This window comes from Oncorhynchus tshawytscha, linkage group LG11, assembly GCF_018296145.1.
Source record: "Oncorhynchus tshawytscha isolate Ot180627B linkage group LG11, Otsh_v2.0, whole genome shotgun sequence".
Lineage (NCBI taxonomy): Eukaryota > Metazoa > Chordata > Actinopteri > Salmoniformes > Salmonidae > Oncorhynchus > Oncorhynchus tshawytscha.
In genome coordinates this window covers 22,248,817-22,259,942 of record NC_056439.1, presented here as the reverse complement: position 1 = coordinate 22,259,942, position 11,126 = coordinate 22,248,817, and the positions used below count along the sequence as shown (strand labels likewise).

The 11,126-nt window shown below is 42.6% G+C and overlaps 1 protein-coding gene across 1 annotated transcript; it reads left to right on the top strand.

Annotated features, from left to right (window-relative positions):
• Positions 1-9,097: 9,097 nt before the first annotated feature.
• On the top strand, positions 9,098-11,049 carry clec14a (C-type lectin domain containing 14A). The gene has a single exon (XM_024401035.2). The coding sequence runs from the start codon at positions 9,319-9,321 to the stop codon at positions 10,570-10,572; it is 1,254 nt and encodes a 417-aa protein (XP_024256803.1). The 5' UTR covers positions 9,098-9,318; the 3' UTR covers positions 10,573-11,049.
• Positions 11,050-11,126: the final 77 nt, after the last annotated feature.

Here is an 11,126-nt window from a genome sequence, read left to right as displayed (position 1 = left end):
ACATAATATAACATTGTCACACCCCTACATATCTACAACACAAAATGTATAATACCACCATACAACAATATTACAATGTACGTGTGTGTAGAGTGCGTGTGCTAGCGTCCGTGTGTCTCTTCACAGTCCCCGCTCTTTCATAAGGTGTACTTTTATCTGTTTTTTAAAACCTTGCATCAGTTACCTGATGTGGAATAGAGTTCCATGTAGACATGGCTCTATGTAGCACTGTGCAACTCCCATAGTCTGTTCTGGACTTGGGGATTGTGAAGAGTCCTCTGGTGACATGTCTTGTGGTTTATGTATGGGTGTCTGAGCTATGTGCTAGTAGTTTAAACAGAAACCTCGGTGCATTCAGCATGTCAACACTTCTTACAAAAGCCAGGAGAGATTGACATGCATATTATTAATGTTAGCTTTCCGTGTACATTTAAGGGCCAGCAGTGCTTCCCTGTTCTGAGCCAATTGTAATTTTCCTAAGTCCCTCTTCGTGGCACCTGACCACACAACTGAATAGTAGTCCAGGTGCGACAAAACTAGGCAGGCACGTGCACGGAGAAGGTCTACCAGAGCCCAAGCACATGCCTCTTTTCCCCTTTAGGCCGGTGTTATAAATGACACATTTCAAATTTTGTGTATTATGTTTTTTTGTGTCGATGTTGTTCAGAACCCATGGCCCGCAAGTCTTTGAGCATCTACCTCCGTCTGTGCACAGCCCTGTATAAGGAACAAAGCACCAACATCTTCTCTGCTGCTGATGGGGATTTCCCTGTGTTGATATTGACTTTGTTGACCTACTTAGAAATGGTGGATCAGATCTGGGATTTCAATTCGACTTCCCTTTTCAAGACAATGGGAGAAAAGAACCAGGAAACACCTAACTCCATCACACTGTATACCAAGATCCTTCTGCATATCAAGGGTCTGCTTTAACCTGGCTGGCATTACTAGTCTATGAAATTACCTTCATTCATTTGTAGCTTTTATTGACCATTTACTTCCCCAAATCCGCTCTGCTGTCAAATCACACTGCGGCGACATCTGTAGCTTTGATTTACACCGTTGTAAAGGCTGCCTGACTGTCTGTCAGAGAAACTGTTACACCTGGGACTAAAAGGTGCGTGTCACTTCTCTATGGATAGAGTACATTTGACATATCACAATTGAAGCCCTGTCATGCTGCATGGCTATGCATCCTCTCCTTGAACGGCTACTTCAGCTCCTTTTCTTGCCGATCTGCATCTGTGTTTTCCATGTGCCCTTTCAGAGCTCCGTTGTTTATCTCCGGCTTTTCACCCACCTACAATCTCTGCATTGATATGGAATCAATGAAGAATTCCCCATCTGATCGTGATCTTCTCTTTGGCAATGCTCCAGCAAAACCACTAAGGCAGAATAATCCTCTTTGGGTCAGTGGTTCTAGAAGCCCACAGGAGGTGCAGGATTTTGTTGCATAGCACTAATGCATGATTGCTGGCTAGTTGAATCAGGTATGTTAGTACGAAGCTGGAAGAAAGGGTCCCCAGGACCAGGATGGAAGAACAAGTGCTCTTAGGTTATTTTCCTATATTCAGTACAAGGCATATAGTTGTTAAATGACCATCCCACTTGCATTGGGATAACAGAGCTAACAGTAAACAGGTCTTCAACAGGATTTAAACGTATCTAAATACCTTACTTTCATACGCAGGTAATTAGCATATGCCTGTAAAAAGAGAGGGGAAGCAAACACATCAGTTTCACCTCAGCAGCGTATTCAATATTGCATCTGTGACGTTCATTTCCCATTTGAATGATTCCCTAAAGATGAAATCAAGAGATATTTTCAGCTAAGAGAAATTGCTCCCTCTTGGGATTTAGAAGGGGGAATGTTAATCAAAGTAAATATCAGGATCCTCTGTGCCAATGATAATGGTTTATAGTTACAGCTCCTCTCGCTCTTTCCCTCCCACTTTCTTTCTTTTCTTTCTTTCTCTCTTTCTCTCCCTCTCTCTGTTGCTCTCCTTACCTTTCCATCTCTTTCTCTCTCGTTCTCTCTCTCTCCCTCTACCCAACAACTCACAAAGCAGGTAGTGAGTCAGAGGACAACAGGGAGAGGCGGTAAACTGTAATAAAATATCCAGGGCTAATCCGCATGAGATTGATGTGCCACACCTATAAATAGTCCTTATAGTCATCCTGTTGCCTAGAAATTATGGTAACTTTCGCTGTCTCGCTCCCTGGGCTGTTTCACAATAGGAAAGAATGGGGGTTGGCCGGGATTTGGCTGCCTGTGGTCTGTGGTGATAACACTACTGCAATAATGGAGCCTCCTGGGGAAAGATGAAACATTTCCTCTCCTTACAAAAATGAAAGGATGTGGCTTTATTGAGAGAGGAGCTGAGAGACGAGTCCCTTTATCACTTCCTTTGCAATTACAGACCTGATTTAAAAGAAGAGCAGTTTAGAGGTGAGAGAAAGGAGTGTCAAACGGCTGTCTGGTCTAACTATTACCGTGTCAATTCATTTCTTGGATACTCACCAAGTATCCAATCCTTTCAAGTACTAAGTCGAGGACAAAGGATCAATATCTGCTTCAAAATGAAAGCATTTCCCACAGCACTTACCTGTATTGGATACATGTGGTTGGACAGAGATGTCAGTTAATCCCAGGTCATACTGTGAACAATACAGTGGCAAAAGCAAAGCACTGTGTTCTAACAAACGGAATACTATTTGTACTGCTCAATTGTGATTCAGCAGTAATGTCAGAAAGAAGGTCAGTTGCCATTACCAGTTAGGTTGAAATGTCTCAGAGGTTCTAAAAAATATGATGTCCATTTTCTTGTAGCTATCTGAGGTCATCCTCAGGTCATACGGTGAACAATACAGTGGAAAAAGCAAACAAGCTTTCTGATGGACTGAATACTGCACAATCGGAATCCATGCTTTAAGATTGTGTTGATCACGTGGACTGGGATGTGTTCCGGGTAGCCTCTGAGAATAACATAGACGAATACACGGATATGGTGACTGAGTCCATCAGGAAGTGTATAGGAGATGTTGTACCCACTGTGACTATTAAACCCTACCCAACCAGAAACTGTGGATAGATGGAAGCATTCACACTAAACTGAAAGCGCAAACCACCTTATTGAACCACGGCAAGGTGACTGGGAATATGGCCGAATACAAACAGTGTAATTATTCCCTCCGTAAGGCAATCAAACAGGCAAAACGTCAGTACAGAGACAAAGTGGAGTTGCAATTCAACGGCTCAGATGTGAGATGTATGTGGCAGGGTCTACAGACAATCACGGATAACAAAGGGAATACCAGCCACATCGTGGACACCAACCTCTTGCTTCCGGACAAGTTAAACACCTTCTTCACCCGCTTTGAGGATAACACGGTGCCACAGACGCGGCCCGCTACCAAGGACTGTGGGCTCTCCTTCTCCATGGCCGACGTGAGTAAGACATTTAAGGGTGTTAACCCTCGCAAGGCTGCCAGTACAGACGGCATCCCTAGCTGCGTCCTCAGAGCATGTGCAGACTAGCTGGCTGGAGTGTTTACGGGCATATTCAATCTCTCCCTATCCCAGTCTGCTGTCCCCACTTGCTTCAAGATGTCCACCATTGTTCCTGTACCCTAGAAAGCAAAGGTAACTGAACTAAATGGCTATCGCCTCATTGCACTCACTTGTCATCATGAAGTGCTCTGAGAGACTAGTCAAGGATCATATCACCTCTACCTTACCTGACACCCTAGACCCAATTAAATTTGCTTACCGCCCCAATAGATCCACAGATGACGCCATTGCCATCGCACTGCACACTGCCCTATCCCATCTGGACTAGACGAATACCTATGTAAGAATGCTGTTTATTGACTATAGCTCAGCATTCAACACCATAGTACCCTCCAAGCTCATCATTACGCTTGGGGCCCCACCCTGTGCAACTGGGTCCTGGACTTCCTGACGAGCTGCCCCTAGGTGGTGAAGATAGGAAACAACACCTCCACTTCGCTGATCCTTAACACAGGTGCCCCACAAGGGTGCGTGTTCAGCCACCTCCTGTACTCCCTGTTTACCCATGACTGCGTGGCCACGCATGCATCCAACTAAATCGTCAAGTTTGCAGACGACACAACAGTAGTAGGCCTGATTACCAACAATGACGAGACAGCCTACAGGGAAGAGGTGAGGGCCCTGGGAGAGTGGTGCCATGAAAATAACTTCTCACTCAACGTCAACAAAACAAAGGAGCTGATCGTGGTCTTCAGGAAACAGCAGAGGAAACACACCCCTATCCACATCGACGGAACCGCAGTGGAGAAGGTGGAAAGCTTCAAGTTCCACGGCATACACATCACTGATGATCTGAAATGGTCCACCCACACAGATAGTGTGGTGAAGAAGGCGCAACAGTGCCTTTTCAACGTCAGGAGGCTGGAGAAATTTGGCTTGGCCCCTAAAACCCTCACAAACTTTTACAGTTTGTGAGCAATTGAGAGCATCCTGTCGGGCTGTATCAGTACAGGTGCATCAAGGCTGGGACCAAGAGACTGAAAAACAGCTTCTATCTCAAGGCCATCAGACTGGCCACTTTAATAATGGAAAACTAGTCTCTTTAATAATGTTTACATACTGCTTTACTCATCTCATATGTATATACTGTATTCTATTCTCCTGTATTCTAGTCAATGCCACTCTGACATTTCTCAATCTAATATTTATATATTTCTTAATTACATTCTTTTACTTTTAGATTTGTGTGTATTGTTAGATACTACTTCACTGTTGGAGCTAGGAACACAAGCATTTCGCTACACCCACAATAACATCTGATAAATATGTGTATGTGACCAATAAAATTGGATTTGATTTGAGTACTAGATACATGGGAATAAAATGAATGGTAAAGTACAACGAAAACTTTCTACAGCCTTCTGAAACAAAAACACCTATTATTGCAGGTCATGTAGAGCTGTGTCAACTAACATAATCATTGTTACGTTCCCCAGTTTCTGTGTTGGTGTGGGTTTGTATGTGTGTGTGTATTTCAGGAAATGGAATCCTGGATTCCTCAAGCAGCTGATTGGTCGGCCCCATCGATGATTGGAGCTCTGAACTCCTTCTACAGCTGGAATAAAACTAGTATTCCTTTATCAGGAGGGGAGAGCGTCTGTGACGTCCTGTGTTGGTTGTTAGGCCATGAAAGTTTTTGTTGAAAATATTTTGTAGCTGCTACTCCTGAGGTATGTGTATGCCAATAGGATTCGTGTTTTTGATTATTAAAATAGTTCACTTTAAGTTAGTAAGTATTCTGTTTTATTTGTTCCCGGGGGGGAAGGGGAACACACCGTGGAAGTGTTTAGGCAAGAGGCCTGCGGACATACATAACCCGTAGTATTTACTCTGTCTATGCACACTAGGTAAGACCTGGGCAGATCACCCCCTGTATTTTGGTTAGGGCACTAGGAGGTACTAAAAGATTAAGTAGTGGGTAGGCAGGTAAGGTAGGAGTGGGGACACTTTTACTTTCTTTGCTTAGGGTTCCGTCCAGACCATTTCCCCCACAATACCGTGTTAAGAATAATAAATTAAACTGTAATTTTCTCCGCCTCTGTCGTCCTCCCCCTCCACCTACGATCACATACCTTTTTCACTCCACGGGGAGTTTAGTTGTAGCAGGGTGTTGCATTCCCTCCGCCAAGAGGTGTACGTAACAATTAGCTACAGTAAAGCGTGAACAACACTTCTATAGATAAATGTGTTGTCAGAAAGCATTGGCGTTGACTTGCTGTCACTACTGAATATCATTCCTCATTAACATTTTACTGCAGTGGGCTAAATCAGGGTCACACAGATTGTTTCTTGGTAGTCTTAAACAAATCTACTTTGAAACCCAAGTATGCACCTCACACACATGGTTATGGGCTTAAAAAGAGAAGACACCTGTACCATGTCAGATATAGAGATGAAATGCATTACATTTTGAGTTTGCATCCCAATATTACACTTTATATACATAACAGAAGACTGCAATATAACAAAACTGTTTGACATAGAAACACCAGATCTTTTAATTTATCATCTTTATTAATGATGAATTTATGAAAAATATTAATAACATTCCACCCATGAGGCCAAAGAGGGCGCTTTTGGTAATTGACTGCAGGAAAGGGCTACGTCAATATTAGCACATCTGTTTACCCACAGGTATCATTGTGTACTGATTCATTAAATGTCATCATATTTTATTCATGTGTTGAGAGGCTGTATAACCGACAGTGTTCTGTTCAATTAGCAGGTTACACTTTGAATTGGATCTAGGAGAAACTGGACTGTCCTTAACCTGGTAAATGTACTAATAGACAGCTTTGTCAACTTACACACACACACAGCCAACCATGTCATGTTACCAACGAGTACATTATTTCTCTCTATTGGTATAACATTTTTCATATTTGCAGGGACTTATTGAGAGTAAATTCCAGGGTTCTTGGGACCACATGGTATTTATGGGCTCAGTGTGGATTCATCTCTATGTGTCATGACTGGGCTGCCTCCCACCCTCCCACACAGTATATCAGTCTTCATGTATCACTGCAGCTCCATTCAGAGAGAGAGAGAGAGAGAGAGAGAGAGAGAGAGACCCTGCAATTACCCAGCATACTGTTAGACTGTCCTATTATAAACTCAAGTGTTGGAGAAAAAAATATACTCTATTTGCCATAAAACCTTAAATGAGAGGCTCAGTTGGCCATGATATTCAAACATTGCTATATATTAGGCAGATGGCATAATGCTTCATATTCATTCTGAAAAGAAAGCTGCTTTTGATGGACATGGACATTAAAAGCTCATGGTCGGTCAAAAGAATGGCATCAATATATCAGTTTTCCAACAGGTAGCTTAGAACCACTAGAGATCATTTCATCAGATCACAAGCTATCGTCTGTATCAGTCCGTACTGTTTGTGGGAGTGTTGCATACAGCCACCATGTAAATGAAATGTGTTGGTACTGTAATACACACCACCCACCCAGCACACCACAGCAATGTTTCACTTCTTGTTACATAATGAGGGCTAAACACTTAATTTAGGATCCAGAACATGCAGATGGGTAATTCAAATGGAAAAAGGAACCGTGTAAAACACTGTGTTATAATATCGTAATATGTCATTGGGAATCAGAGCAATGGAAAATGGATGACAGGGAAGAGGATATAACAGAGTTAGTGCTGTCAGAACTGTTGTGTTTACATTGATGAGGTACAACAGCAAACTGAAAGGGGAGGTTTAGTTTAAGAACAAACTAAGCAGTCTAAATCACTTAGAGGGGGGTGAGGGGCTATCAAAAAGTGGGGTGACTGTAAGGAGCATCCTTGAAGTAATCTGCTCATATTGTATGTTTTCTTGACTATACTAATTGATACTGGATGATTTAACCACTCATTGTATTGCTACATGAATTGGTGTGCACTAAAAATGGCAATAACTGAGTATTCAGAAATATTGTAGTATAATACAATTTTCGACATTTGGAATCCTGATTCCCACAGTGAGTAGAATGACTACCGTAATTTTCCGGACTATAAACCGCTACTTTATTCCCAGGCTTTGAACCTCCCGGTTTTTACAATGACGCGGCTAATTTATGGATTTTTCCCGCTTTCAAAAAAACTGAGCAATGCCGTGTTTCCTTAAAGCCTATTTATTTTTGTTTACAAGCCGTGTTTCGTTTAAAGGCTGTGTAAAGTTAATTTGTTTCAATGTACCGGTAGGCACCTGTGGCTTATAGACATGTGCGGCTTATTTATGTACAAAATACATATTTTTTAAATAATTCAGTGGGTGCGGTTTATATTCAGGTGCGCTCAATTGTCCAGAAATTACGGTACGTGCTGTTAATCATTGACTAATTCGTTAACCCAGAGGGAGCTAACAATCTGGAGGTCCTGGGGCTCTATGTATCAAGCGTCTCAGAGTAGGAGTGCTGATCTAGGATCAGTTTTGCCCTTTAGATCACAATGAATAAGATTACAGAGACAGGGGTAATAGATTAGTAATCTTACAGTACTCTAAGGTACTTGATACATACAGGCCCTGAAGTACTTTATTAGAAGGATAAGATGCACATTGCTCTGCTCTCAGCGCTCCAAGGGGTGTTAAGTATATACGATGCAAATGATGATACAGATCCTCTACCCACAATACTTTGCAATTCACACTGAAACCATAAAGTCTGTGGAACAAGACCGGTTGTTTCTTTTTTTGGTCTTAAATTGAAGGTATTAAACCGTTTTGTGGTAACAAAATTAGATTAAAACCTAAGTGGTGTTCCCATACATTTTTACAGTAAGTAGGCAAATGGAAGAGTGACTTCACTTGATTGTTCTCGCTCTCTGATGGCTTTCGGGGTGACTTCTTTTCCTCACTAATAATGCAATTTCCTCTGGTTCCCCAGCCCCTCCCGTATTTGTGTCCCTCTGACTGCTCCTGTCTGAGTAGTACTGTGGACACAGCCCTCTCATATTTGGGTTGTGCTCAATCCCTCAAAGTCAGCCTCTCTTCCTGCCATTCTCTAGCACTTCCTTCAGGAAGCATCTGCTTATTTCTGACAATGAAGCTCTGCAGCATAATCTAAATAATAGTCCTTTACTCAGGGAACATGGAATAATCTGTGTATCCCAAGTGGGGTACCCCCTGAATGCCTCACAAAGTGTAGTTGTTATTTAATGACACCATTCTGAGTTTCCTGTTTCAGGGTTGACCAAAGCACACGAGGGGTCTATTCCCCGAGGGAATGAATCATACAAAGTCCACTTTGTATCATCACATCCTGATACCAGGACCGTTCATCAGCAGGCTGGCATATCCTCTCACAAGTTCTGTTTATCCAGTTGGATGTGTGCACCTCTCTGGTTCTCTTTTCTGTGAAGTAAAACTTCCTGCAGCTCCGACAAAAACAAAAGTGAAGCTGGCCTGGTGATCTCACAGGGAAATATGATCAAAGTCAGTTACTGGAGTTAGGCTGATAGCACCTGGACTACATTAGTGTATTTTTCTCACAACTCATTCAGATGTTGGACCTTAGGCTACTGTGTACTTTAATGCATGGGTAATTAGATTCTAAATTGCTGTTGTTTGGCTGTGCCACCACCTTCTCTGCAGAGGAAGTGGATGGCTGTATCAAGTCTAAGCACACTTCCTGTGCTTGTTGTCTTGGGAGGACCCATTAGGGGCAGCTAAGAAAGCAGCAGCAAAATGAGCATTGTCAGCCAGTCCATTACAGGAGCGGCTAGCAGGAGGACTATTGTCAGTCTGAATGAGAAACACTACCGTCAGATCGATGGTGCAAGCAGGGAGAATGGAGTACTATTGGATATGCCTGTGGAGTGTCTTGGGGGTAGGTTTGTGCGTTCCTGTTGCTAAACCCTATTACCTTCATCATCATCCTCTCAACTTTGACAAAGCTTCAGAAGCCTGTCAGCCTGGCAGTTTCCTAACTAAAGTGGCCAGTATGGAGGAAGCCTCGAAGATTTTGAAAGAAATCTCGGAAACACTATCCAAAGAACGTACATTTCAGTTCTGGGTTGGCTTGATGAAAGGAAAGGGGTCATGCGTGAAACATGACGCACCTCTGAATGGTTTCAAGTGGACGGTGGATAACAGCAGCGACACAGAACTGGATCAGTGGAAGTATTTGCCCAAACCAACCTGCACGGGTATATACTGTGTATTTCTCTCTGGTGAGTTTAATGGAACTGAGATTGTGAACTGGGGATTTGTTTCCAGTACCTGTAAGACAGAGTATCCATTCATTTGTAAACAACGTAATGGAGAGGTACCTATCATGAAGCAGTGTCTTACCCCACACATACCAGATGCCCGATTACTCAGGCCAGACCCAAAGGATCATAATAAACTGAATCTGGATTGTGGGTTTGGGAAAATGTTTGAACTGACTTGCTCTGCAACGACTCTAACATGGGAACGTGATGATGGATCGGATATACGTGGCATTTGTGCTTCATGCAAAGCAGGTTATATGACAGATGGGTCTGGAAACTGTGTGGACATTGACGAATGCAGAGATCGGCCCTGTAAAGACCAGTGTGTCAACACTGAGGGTTCTTTCCTCTGTAAATGCAATGATAAAAATGGAAATCTTCAAGATGAGGGCTCAATGGCATGCAACGAACTACCAGCAGCTACCATTGCTCCTGAAGGTAGTGACAACCATTTGGTCCAAGACTATACCCCAACTTCTAAGCCAGCAATTCAGGAGAAGCCTTTTCTCGCCTCTCTGCCGGACCAACACACTACAACTTCCCCTACAGACGACATTGCGATAGCAGACAAGAGTGGAGACCAAGCCTACATTTTCATACCTGTGCTGATAGCAGTGATGGCCTTGGTCGTTCTGTTAGTCGTGGTGTTATCTATTGTTAAGTGCTGCCTCAGGAGGCGATCACAGAAACTGGCCATGAAAAATGCAGAGAAAATGGCAATGAAGAGGGCGGAGTCCTCCAAGGAAAAATACTCCCTGGAAAACGCAAATGAGAAGGAGGCAACTTAAGCAGCAGGAGTGTGAACGGAGGCCACAGATAAGACTCAGACAACCTGAAGGTTTTAACTGACAATGTATAAGATCTCTCATCACTTCCTTACATCAATAAGCACTAGAATAAAATGTTTTTATTTAAGGGATTTTTTATCTGCAGTAGGTCACTGTTACAGGCTTTGGATATTATTGTTTTATTGTGAGGATTTGTATATGGGCTGAGGGCTCACATTTCTTCATAATATTTGCTAGGCCTTTATGTTGCAATGACTTATTTTATTGCTGTATTGTATATATGTGGTTTGTATATATGTCATCGTGTAACATAGGAAGATGAAGTTGATGCTTCAGTATTTTGGAAGTCTCTAGTCCTGATATAAAGGATGATAACCTCTGCCCATGGTGTAAAATGTTCAGCCCATAAACCTAGGTCAGTCTCATTTCAAAAGAAAGACACTATCTTGTCAATAAATCAACTGTTTATAAAAGCAATAGATTGTATTATCATTGAAAATAAAGGATGAATCAATTCTGAGCAAACAGACACTGTGGGCAGGTTTACCCACTGG

Bases quoted from the DNA above. Each gene is read 5' to 3' on its own strand.
- clec14a (XM_024401035.2), top strand. From the start codon at position 9,319: ATGAGAAACACTACCGTCAGATCGATGGTGCAAGCAGGGAGAATGGAG.